This window comes from Anoplolepis gracilipes, chromosome 17 (genome assembly GCF_047496725.1).
Source record: "Anoplolepis gracilipes chromosome 17, ASM4749672v1, whole genome shotgun sequence".
In the NCBI taxonomy this organism is placed as follows: Eukaryota; Metazoa; Arthropoda; class Insecta; order Hymenoptera; family Formicidae; genus Anoplolepis; species Anoplolepis gracilipes.
Window position 1 is genome coordinate 6,501,719 of NC_132986.1, and position 13,077 is coordinate 6,514,795.

At 34.2% G+C, this 13,077-nt stretch overlaps 1 protein-coding gene across 5 annotated transcripts in view; it reads left to right on the top strand.

The window, feature by feature from the left end:
• The window catches only part of LOC140675376 (uncharacterized), a 110,028-nt gene that overhangs the window by 77,691 nt on the left and 19,260 nt on the right, over window positions 1-13,077 (top strand). For all 5 annotated transcript variants that reach the window (XR_012048388.1, XM_072909809.1, XM_072909810.1 and 2 more), the window contains 2 exons: window positions 3,224-3,454; window positions 3,928-4,400. Coding sequence is in view for 4 of the 5 variants with exons in the window: in XM_072909809.1 (XP_072765910.1) it covers window positions 3,224-3,454; window positions 3,928-4,400 (704 nt within the window). In the remaining variant the exon portion in view is untranslated. The remainder of the gene's footprint in view (window positions 1-3,223; window positions 3,455-3,927; window positions 4,401-13,077) is intronic.

Here is a 13,077-nt window from a genome sequence, read left to right on the forward strand (position 1 = left end):
CTCTATCTATATATTCATATATTGAGTAAATTTTTGTCTTTAATTAAATTGTTATTGTTTGGAGAAATTGATATTGTACGCATGCGTTAATGGCATTTTAACTGTTTGCCAAACGACATTTGCATGATTTATCCCTGCGATATTCAATATTAACATTTAATTTTACAACGTTTATTTACGAAAGAAAAAGATAAATATATTTTTTTCTTGTTGCGTTAAAATTTTTTTTAAAAAACTATTAGTGGATCCGTCAAGGACAGATGCTTCGTTAATTTAACTTTAATGAGTTCTCCCGAATTCTCGACTATCTTCTGTTCAGTCCCGTGATATTTAATTTAATAGCTGCACTTATCTGCATCTTAATTAATCTTTTACATCACGTTTTATCCGGTTTAATGCATAAGATAAAATTGCTTTATTATAAATATTTTATTATATATTTATAATATTCCATATTTTGGATATAAAATAAAGCATATAATATTAATACTTACAATTACATGTGGATAGATAAACATATATTTAATTATAAATACTGTTAATTGTATTTAAACATTTTTTCACCTAAATAATATTGTGCTTAAATTTAATTCCATCTTTAATAATAATTAAATAGAGAGAATGATATTTTTAAAGTAATAACTCGTTTAAATTAAAATAAAATCCTGGAAACTTTACCGGTGCGGAAACAGTTTTGCATCTTGCATACAAGTGACGTACAAAGACCCCCTCTTGCGTTAGCATCTTCTGCATAGTTCTCTCTCGCAGCAACTGTAAGAGCAATCTTATACAATAGGGCAACGGCGCCTCCGGTAGTAACAAGTTGCCAGCCGCGAGATAATTTAAAGTACCTCTAAGGTCGGCCAGTCGTTGAACTAGGGCGGCTTCCATTAAACCCTCGTTTACACAGGAACGGCGTGGAGCGAGAGGGATAAGGGCACACGCGGGTTAAAAGAGCAGCCGGGAGATATATTAATAAAAGGCGCCCCGCGTGCGCTTCGCTGATCTCATTTGCATAAGTGCTGTTGTCTAAACCTGGCACCAATGACAACACCAGAAATATGCGGAAATGGAATCGCTTTCCCGGTTGCTATTTATTTACTTAAATCTAGGAATATTAGAATATTTTTGAACTGTGTACACTAGCAACAAGTTAGCTATTTATTTTATTATCTTTTTTCTATTAAAGATATAAGAAAATATTGTATGAGAAAATCTTGCATTTTTTGCTATTATATATTATGATCAAAATCAATATCAACATTTTGACAAAATTATCATAAAATCCTCTATGTTATTTGTTTAGTCAATCTTAAACAGTGATACTAATAAGTAAATACATAATTCATTATATTAAAAATTGCGACAAAAGGTTAAATTAAATTGGAAAGATCAGAGCATCACGAGTTTATATTAATATGTTTTTCTGATTTTTTGTTTTAATATTATTATGCATTACATTAATATCGCATTTCTTATTGCGTCTGTAGCTATCAAAAGTTGTATTGTGAAATTGTCATTTTCATGTTATTGCATTATGACCGGATAGAATTTTTAAACATTATATCAAGAGGTATCCACGACTCAAGGGTCAAAGTAAGTAGAGAGATCGGTGAAAGGTCAGATGCTCTGCGCGCTTGTGCGCTTATGCATGCCAGGAAGATTTGCGCAGGCAAACAGGCAGGCATTCTAACAGGCAGCCTATCCACTGGGCGTGAAAGCGGGCTCTACGGCGGATGATGTCACGTACGAATTATTAGTAAAGTTTCTTATACCGTTCTTAGTACGTGCGTTGTCACGTAGCATGTTTTATGAGACACACGCAAGCAGGATTGTCTAGTAAGTACAGAAAGTTTCCACGTGTCGTGATATTACGTTTATGTCATGCTTTTCAACTTATAGAAAAAAATAGTTTTTATTAATTTATTTTTGTACGCAAAAATAAAAGTGTCCGAAAAAAATAAAACAAAGATTATGTTATTATAATCATAATATTAATTTTTTTTAATGAAGTAAAGAGGATTAATTTTTAATGACTTGTGTTTGATAATATTTAATATAATATTTTAATATCATAAAAAAAGGAACATCTTAACATCGAAGCTAGAAATATACAAGTTAGAAAAACTAAAGGAGGTTTCATATTTTCTTTAAAAGGTACATATACAATATATGTATATTCTATATGTACCTTTTAAAGAATATAAGATATAAAATTTATAATTCATTCTTTTTAATTTAAACATTTTTTCTTAAAAAAAGTTATATTATTTAAAATTTACTATTATTTAATATTATTATATATGTATATCATATTGTTTATATATATATATATAAAAGAAAGATAAAAAATAATTTTAAATCCGTCACTGTGTGTATTCTCTTCTAATAAAGCGATATTTATAGTGAAATTGTGTGCATGTCTATTTCATTCACAATTTGCGCGCACAGAAAACGGCGTGAATGTCTTGTGAGCATCATCCACGTGGCATTATTTCAATTCCAACATGCTCGATTTCACCTTGTTCGAATGTCACGTCAGTCACATAGCATGTGAACGTGCTGTCGCGACGGAATTTTCCCCTTCGCATCAAATACATCTTGTATATCGTTTACACGTTTTTCCTATTTTATTTTTGGATTCACCTTCGTGTCAACGTTACGAACGTAACTATGACACGCCGCTTAAACAGACGTAATCGCATTTATGTGCGCATTGCATTTTATGCAATTCATTGCATACACACATACGATAATTAGTGAAACTACGTAATCATTTGCACTTAGAAGCCGCCAAAGGTGTGACACGAAGTAACGACGAATAGTGTAAAGCGCGGATTATGTAAATTACTGAAATGTATTTTTTCACAGAGTTTGACGGTTTCTGACGGCAGCTTATTATGCGAAATTCCGTCGCCTATATAGCAAACTTGTTTCTTCCTTGACGCTTTCATCTTTCCAACTTTCTTCATAATTTTAACGGAGGCAGAAACAAGCTCCAGTTACACAAACAATCTAAGATTTAATACATTGAGCCAAATAATATTTCTGAAGAAAATTTTTTTCACACTGAACGAATTACATCTTGTAAAATTTGATCTTTGAATCTACAGCGCGGCTAATTCTCCGCTAATATATAAATAATTTTTTGTCAATGATTCTTTCGTAATTTATTTTTGACATCCAGATAAATTACTTTATTTAACTATTTATTTTTTTACAGGTATAAATTTTGCGGCTCGCTGCCAAATCACCTGGACGATAAGGATGTACTAGATGATGATCAGCGAGATAACAATAACATCATGTCCGATACTATCAGCGGAAACTTTGGTACATTGCCGCACAAGAAACGCTCATTAGGAGTGCATTTCTCAGATAGCGGACCGACCGGTACTTTGGATCTCGTCAAACATCGATCGCAAGATTCTTTCGACGAGAATGATCCTTGGAGGTATGTAATAATAGAAGCACCACAAAAACTATTCGTTTACATTACGATAGTGTTAGGAAAAAATATGTTTTAGACATTAAATATATACATAGCTTCTTGTTAAAATTAATTATACTTAATAAATTCCTGAAATTTATCATCCTTCACTTACACGCGATTTCGAGATTTCATCGCCAAACTGTCGAGGAGCGACACGGGCAGAGGCGTAGCAATTTGGAGAATTCCGAGAACGTCCCATCAAATTTCAATCTACGTGAATCGATCGATCGATCGTGCATACTTTGGCGTCGAGTGAGAATCTCTGAAGAGTTTTCACTTCAAACTTGCCTACCTTTTGCTTGCGTTCTGAAGTTTAGAAAAATAATTTTCAAGTCGATTCTCGTCTCAAAATTGATTCTGCTTTCAACGAACACGAACTCATGAACCTCTTCTCGATTAAAAATTAACCGCGAGTGATCTATGACTTGTTTCAGATATCAGCAGAGCGATCTTGATTTGGTGCGGTGTCGTCATGGCAATTTTGATTCAGTCAAGAGAAATCGCAGTGCCGACACGGTGCTCGTCGATTCCGGCAGAAAGTATGGTCGTGGCGTGGCCTTGGAGGATAGGTGTCACCGTAATTCGGACCTCGACTTAGTTGGCACGTTGCCGAAACGCAAGCAAGACGCTCGAAACAGCAGCGGCAGAAGCCTCGAATCAAACTCATCGTCCTCACAGCCGTGCATAGTAAATGCCACCGATAACGATGATCTGTTGATGAAGATAGTGCACAAACCTGACTGCGAGTTAGTCAAGCATCGCCAACAGCTTGGCAAATGCGTTGATCTGAAGCTGAGCAAACTGACGAGTGGCGAGCCACAAGATCAGGGATACGCTTCTGAACGATCACCCGAAGACGAGCATCCGCCATCGTTGCCAGGACAACCATTTCCAAGTGTGACACCCGGTAAGTAATAATATATTTTTTTTTATCTATATTTTTTATCTATTTCTTTTATTAATTTTCTCTATCTATCTACGTTTTTTACTCTATCTATTTATATTAATTACTCTATCTATTTATATAAATATATCTCTATTACAAACAAAGTGAGCTTTATTAAATATTTTCTTATTAGATTTCTTTTTTCAATATTTCATGTAAATTAAAATGTGGATGTTTGTGACAAAAAAAGCATCAGGCATGTAATTAATGAATAATTAATATTTACTTATTCGCAATCTTATTGATAGCGAACCTTTATTACAATAAAACATTTTACCGATTGGCGTTGAAAGTAAATGACGCATTATTTATTTCAACGTTTCCTATGTTCATAGAAAACAATTTTTTAAACATGGATAACTTATCGAAAGGTGCTATTTTCAACATATATTATATGTAAAATTATGTAGATTTATCTAAATTTAGCAGAGATTTTTTTCGAGATTCTATGGTGTAACTTTATAAGAATTTTAATTAATATAATCATAAGGCGTGCAAAAATTTTATAATTATGGATGAATTGTAATGACACAATTTTTTATCTCTTTGCCGATCAAGACATGGAAGATTACATTCAATCGTAGTTCTGTTATAAACGTTAACAAAAATTATCACTTCCCCAGAAGTTCTCACAACAAATGAAATTTATGAGAAGAGCGATTGATTGATCTAATAGTCATGTATTAATAAGATTTTTATTAAAGCATTTTACGAAACATTCTTCAGCGTGTCATTAAATGTTATGAAGTAATAAAAAGTACCGTCATATATATATGTTGTAATCAGTAATAACATTTTTATTTTTACGTCTATAATTTGTTATGCAAAATTTTGAACAAAAATATCTTAGCGAGATGAAAAGATTAAGACTCAATTATTCATATTAAAAGCTTTCTTTTTATGTAAATTTGGAAATAAATAATCACGCGAATTAAGATATTTCGATCGTTATAATATATTTACATTATCAGCTAATCATGATCGAGCTATGCGGAGGAATAAATTAATGAGAAAATCTGAATAGGAAAATTGAGAGATATATAAAAGTGCTTTGCCCGCTAGTCGATCATTTGCATGGCGAGCACGATTTTCATTCACCCATCATCGCCGAGCCATTCATCTTTATCAGCCGCGCGTATCAAGACCGCTCAGTTATGCATTCGTTTCTCCAGAAAAAAAAAGGAAATTTCAACCTTCAAAAAGTTTTTGCGATAGATCTCGCGAACGTAGGAATACAGATGTATCTATCCTCGGTAAAATAATATTTACGAAAGCGTTGTCAACGGAACGGCAAAGTTTTACGTGCATAATCCATACACCAATATATCTTCCAAAATCCTATTACATCAATCTCGCACGTATATAAGCACGCTCGCATTCTCACACGTATTAATCCGTTCGCCGATTTCCTTCTGAATAATTCTCTGTACGAATGAATGTCTCACGATTAAGTATTCTATTGTAATAAATATCGCTAACTAATAATGTTGATTACGAACGAATAAATATTAATTATTATTCATTAATTATATGCCTGATAATGCTGATTTTTTCAGAACACACACTCTCGTTTTAATTTACATATGGAAACGTGAAAAAGAAATCTGAATAAGAAAATATCTAATAAACTAACTTTTGTAATGAAGATATATCTATACACAAATATACATACGTAGATATATATAAGAAAAATGATAAATAAAGGAATAAGATTCAAATGATTTAATCGATAGTCGCTCGCACGAGTGCATCGCAGACTTTATACAAATATGTCTATATCGTGGCGCGCGTGAAATCTACATATTTTCAATTTCAATCTCATGCATTTGGAAGGAGTTGTCCGCTGTAGAAGCGATGCTGTTGACGAATCTACGGAATTATTTCTGCGCGTTATTTTCCCCTTTATTTTTCTTATTTTTTTATTTTCAGTAATTCAAGAAAAAAATTCGAGTTTTATTAGTATCAGTCAGATAACACTTTTCAATTTTTAATTAATTTTTTTGATAATTTTTAAAAAGATTTCCCTTACATTTGCTTTAATAAATCAATAATATATGAGCAACATTATATTTTATATATTAATCGACGTGTTTTTGTTGAAAAATTTAACATGTAAAAATATAATTTGATATTTTTTTTACATTTTTTTACATTTAACACTCATGGTGTTTCCATGTAACTTTTCATTTTTTTAATTAGTTTAGTTACGGCATCACTATTGCACGTTGTCAAAAAGGAGGCGACAAAACTATTTTTATCTTGTAACAAAAAATCCAGAGAGTTCTCTTTCTCTTTTTTCTCTGAAGAGATTAAATCAAAACATTAAAAAAATCGTACAAATTTGTGCAAGCGACGAAAAATCCCAGCTTTTGACAAAAAAATTCAATTTATCCCGTTGAATGTGCCTGGATGACACGCTAACACGCGTCTTTAGTACATTAATGGCATGATTTAACAACACATCGTTGTTCATTGCGCTTGACAGGCAAGTTTCGCAGCATAGTTGTTATTACCCTTCCATCCACCACTACCCTTAGTCTCGTGCACCACTCTTGCGTGTATATTCTGCCTGAACAGTGGTTCTCTCAGGGAGCGAAGTAAAGGGTATGAAGTAGTACTTTAGCTCGTAAAAAAAACACTTTCCACTCAGCGCGTTTCATAAACGTAAGCTGCGAGTACCTCGTTCACAGTCTTGCAAGCTCACTACTAGTAGAGATATCGTTCCGACGTTTTCCATCTCGTGCGAACAATTTTTCCAAATTGTGTGAAAAAGCAAAGCCATTCTTCAATGCGGCTTTTTCATCGTGAATAATTTCACGATCAGAATTCGAGCTATTAACATCTACGCGACTGGCAAAAGCTTAACGGCCTACTTGCTGTGGCTTTATAAATGAATTCGGGATCAACCGAAGAATCGTGGATCGCAAATTAATGACGGGATTTTTCCGGAATCGTCGGGCGTTTTCGCACGTTGTAAATATATATATATATATATATATATATATATATATATATATATATATATATATATATATATATACACACACGATGGTAGCGAATGGCGGTATAACCCAGTTTGAGAGACCCTGACCCAGAATATACGCGATCCTTTATGAACAACTACACCCGCGTTTGCTTTGTGCGGACTGGTATTTGTGGGATCCAGCCTAGCTTCCAAATTACGAGGTAATGCTGTAATATATCGTTCATATGAATAGCATGTCGCGATAGCGTTAAAAATCGATACGCGATAATTAAACGCACGGACAAAGTACGCTGTTTTAAATCACAAGGATTTCAAACCGCTCTATTAACTCCTGGTCTATTAGTCGAAAATTGACATTTAATGAATTGTTTCATATTTACCTTACAGATAAAAAAAAAAATATATATATATATATACAATAAGGAGTATTCTTATAAAACATGCATTTTATAAGATATTTATCTCTTATTCTATATCTTTGTTGCGTAAAATAATAATATTTAACCATATATAATACACAAATTTCACCGCAATAATTGTTACGTGAGTGAATAAAGCAAACTTGCAAAAGTAATAAACTACTATCTAATATTATGATCCTTGTTACATCCTTGGAACATCCGACCCATTTACTCTTCGCTGAGTTAACATTACTATGACGAGTAAAGGGAACTTGCCAAATCAATAAACAGTCACATCAGGCATTACGAACCTTGTTATGCAGTTTCCATGTTTCGCGGTGCAGATTGTTTATCCTCATCATTGTGTCGCTACAGAACTGTGCACTCAAGCGGGAAATATTCCGTTCACGTAGTGGTCGAAGACTTGATTCAGGATTCTCCTCCTGATATGAATATGGGTGTCTATGACAGAATGTTGGTTAAACTCGAGACGCATGATAGCGATTCGAATCTTCGACAAGCTATCCGCACACGTCTGGTATCTCTCCATATATAGATGTCCAAATCAATTCAACTCACATCTCTGGCATTATTGGTATTAACTATTATTTTCTTAATATTGAATTCTCAATATATCTTTTTCTGCAATTTTACATCCGGCAAAACTTTAATCGTTTGTCTCTCAATATGATTTCAGAACTTAATTAAAATTCTTATTTTACTTTTATATTTCTTGTACATATTTCAATTGTAAGCATATCGCTGCAGTTTACCGAAAGGAATCAGCGAAGCGTTTGCTTCCTTTTGTATATCATTGAAGTTAATGAGAAAGCTTCGGTTTCATTGTAACAAATGTAATCGAAATGAATGGAGGCTGTCGTAGAGATAAAGCCGTTGTCGGCAAGATTGGCAGTAAATCGTGATGTAAACCTATAATAACGACGATATGCATTATCTACATCTAATTTCTCAACTACTAGATTCTATTTCGAGATTCGATAATACAAAAGCTATTCAATATCTTACGGAAAAATCAATTCTAGATTAATCCAAGGATCTATCAATAAAATTAAGCTCGGGACATCCTTTATATGGCAGGAACTGCATAATCAGAAATTGTGGTTTTCATCGCGGAATTTGTCGAAATCTCCACCGTCGTTGAATAAATGGCTTTCGACTGCTACTTCAGATTCGGGAAAAAAAAGAGAGATTGATCCTTTTTCGCTGCCGCCGCGAATACCAAACCCATTCAATCCGCAGACGATCTCGCTCACCCACTTTGGTACCGCCTTCTTTCGCTGACATTGTAAGTTTTCTAAGTCAAGAATGCACTATTGATCGTGTGGCCGTTGCACGACCGCTCTCGCCTTACAGTGAACTAGGTCACTTCAACGTACGTTCCATGCGTCTCACCTATTGACCCATTTGTTCGGGTGCGGGACGTCGTCGTCGAAGGACAGGGGGAGGTGGTTTGGTGAGGTAGCTATGTTGTTTGGCAGTTTTGGCGTGTGTCCTCGCGCGTGGAGAACGCTAGGTTGGCGCCGCCAGTATCATACGGGTTAATTCCGATACTCCCGGCACAATACTGCACCAATGGCCAACTGACCGCAATGCGAAGGTCGAGGGATATCTCTCTTAATTTGAAACGATGTGCATCCGGTGTGATTATTCGTTAAGAGAATGAAAATATCCTTGGAAACTGTCTTCATATTCTTCTAAGATTACTTCCAAACGTTGAGCATACTATTATTATATATTTTATATAATTATATTTAAGTCATTATGATTGACCATTCATGATTAGAGAGAAATACATATTCATTAATTTTATAATTTTCTTATTTTTTATTTATTGTTAATGTAAAAAAACAAATCATAATTATTCGATTGTTACTGGCAGGATATGTTTTACATAATACGAATAATTTTATTGTTTGAAAAATTTATCTTCCTCCGTCTCTCTTCCTTTGTATTATAACACAAAGGAGGCTCAAATAATTTATACGATCGCGGATTATTCGCCGAATATTGACAATTTTTAAAATAAAAATAAAATTGGATGATTGCACCGTACTGAAATTTATTTTACAGCTAGTTCAAATTTGTCAAAATATTATGACGTCGAGACGGATGATATCGCTGCAGTTGCTACCGATTTTTTTATGACGTTGTGAAACGAGGTGAAAAACAAAAGGGAAAGTAAAGCGAATGGTATGTGATATGTCGTAACACACCCTCGTTACATCAAGGTAACGCATCAGAGTAGTTTAAAAATAATTATTTTCTGGATAGACAGTATTTTTTCATAAATTTTTCTTAATGTTATTCTATATTTTTTATTTCTATTTTATATATTACTTATACATATTACTAATGTATTATTATGTGTGTACGTTCAATTCATTAAAACACAAACTGTAACTCGCTTTAAGAGATATGAGAACATTGATTCCACAATAGAATCTACATGATTTTTTCCAGATAAAGTAAATTTTTTTATTTAACAAACTTATAACCGTACGCATAAAGGAATACTGCAAATTATATAAAATATTGCCGTAAAAAATCTGCAGTTTCTGTACCTATACTAAAACTGTAATTCCTACACATTGTGGAGGTAATGACCCTAGAAATTAAAATCCTAAGAGAACATTTCGTGCAAAAATTCGCGATAAAAACTTTCGACTCGTTCAATCGCAATACATTTAGAAGAGAAGATAAAACGTTCTTATAATTTCTGCACATTGTGCCTGTATGTTTTTAATTGGTCTAATAACTTCTCTGGTAAAAACCAAAAAAAGCAGTAATGCGTTGAATGTTAATAAGAGTAAGAAGAGAAACGACTCACGCTTTTTCCAAGGAATGGATAAACGATGTTCATCTCTTTCTCTCGCCTTCGTTTATTTACAAAGATCTATAAAAAGATAATTTGTTTTATTTCCAACTATACTTGTGTAAAATTCTTAAAAGCAGCATTGAATGAAAATCACGTTTACGTAATAATCCACAGACATTTTAACATGTACATGTAAAAGGCTAATTATTTTTCAACATGATTTAAAACTGTTTGCTTAAGAATGTAAATTTAAAGTGACAGGCATCACGTCGTGCTCTAATATTTTTATATTTGCATATCACGTGCAAAGAGAATAGTCTACCCATTAAAATAAAAGAATCAAAACTAGAATGGAAGAAAGACGAGATGGTCAAGAAGAAATCTAACTTTTCTTTTTTGTATTGGTCTTGCACGCGGTTCGCGAAACGAACAAGTTGAAAAGGCCGGAACTTAATTCCCGAGCCGACTCCATCCCTCGGCACGAAGGTAATTTCCGATCAACGACCCCTGCTTCGTTCCTGCGTGGAGATCGTATAATTCGTCAGGAAATTCGCCGCCGACTCGAGGTACGTCGCGTGGCGTGGTACGTGGTCGGCCTCGTAACATGCCGCAGCATGAATAATTTCACCAACCGATTGCCTAGCTAATGCCCTCATTGGATCGTATCGCCGGATGCGCTGCATGGCAGGGAAATTTCGGTTCTTCGAGAGGGTTGGCGTGCGCGAACCGACCGAATAATTCCCGACAGGTTGTTGTTAAGCGAGGGTAGGATCAGGGCTGGCTATACAAGGTTTAAACAGCCGGTCAACGAACGAGGTATATCGATTGCCTTTAATCGATATATAGCAGCGATTATGTATACTTTACATAATGTAGGCTGTTAGGGTAAAGCATAAATGAAAATTTATTTGTAAACCAAACTCCACAATCTTTTTATTATACACTCTATTCATATAAATTACTGGAAGAAGATAATAAAATTGAAACAAGGATTTGTGCTATATAAAAATAAAATTCTCTCTTTTTAGAATTTTTTATTTAAACTTGGTAATATTTACTAATCAGATATCTTCTATTTTAACACTGCCTGAACTTGCACGTTTTTTGATTACAATTAAAATGTATCTTGAGAATCTTAAAATTCGTGCAAATCATACTTGCATATTTTTTCTCATTTATATACGAAATGAGGAACAGGTGCTTTTTAGTTGTTTTTTGCAAATACAAGGACCGTCGACGCGAAGTCGACCCTGAGCAATACGCCGGCGAAATGGGTATGAACATCCGGGGGTTTGAGGTAGGGTCTCCTTCCTGTCTCCCTGCCTCCTATCGAGTAATTCATAGGTGGACTGATGGCAATCGCGTTATCGCAGTTTACTGCCCTCTCCTATCGTATTAACATCGAGTTTCTTATGCGCGCGAATTACTTCACCTCTTGAGGTTGTGTGATCGCAATTCTACGCGATCGTGTGCCATGAATTTTCCCATTTTAACAATAAGAATCGATAATGAATGCTGAAACGTGCGCGATAAATATACTTTTTCGAGTGCATTCCAATTTATTCCTGTGATGGTTAATACAGCTAGTTAATTCGAGAGAAAGAGAAAAAGAGAGAGCATTTTTTTCCATGATTCGTTTAACCGGTTTTTCTCTTTAATCCTTCATCCTTGATCATTTCCTGATTTCCTTCGCATTACTAGTATACTTCCGCTAAACGAAGCAGAACTCTTTGAAATGAAAACTTGTAACTGAAAACTGTCGGAAACAAAGACTTCCAATTTCTTTTTCAAAGAATATTACAGCATCACTCAAAATTCTTTTATCCGTAAATTCTGACAAATAATAATTGATCGGACGAAAAAATTTGACAAGTACGATCAATTTATTTAACAATGATAAATTTATAGATTTTTCACAAGTACGGATCTGCAATTATTTAGAAGCTAATTCTCCGAAATAAATCTCTACTTTGAATAAATCGATAATCTGTCTTTACAGACGTTATTGGAATAGAATTTGTCACAAATTATCCAGCTAGTTCACTCTTTTCTTTATAATCGATATATATAGTCTATCGTTATAATTTAAGGGCCGACGAGTGTATAAGTACTTGTACGAAAGTTTATCGTTGTCACGAACTTTTAACTCTTTCTCGTCATCGCCTTTTGATGCGGTTTAATAAAACACGTCATTAATCACGAGACACGATAACGGAAAGCGTGTATTAACAGCGTACCTCTTCGAGAACAGGTCAATGGAACACTCAACCGGATTTCCGATCAGCGGACGGGTTTCCAGATTTAGCCGCGCGTTCTCAACTCTCTTGGATAATTTATAGCCGGACTGATGGCGATCGCGTTATCGCGGTCTAATGCTCCACTCTCCGTCGCCATTATATATATATTTTGCTGTAC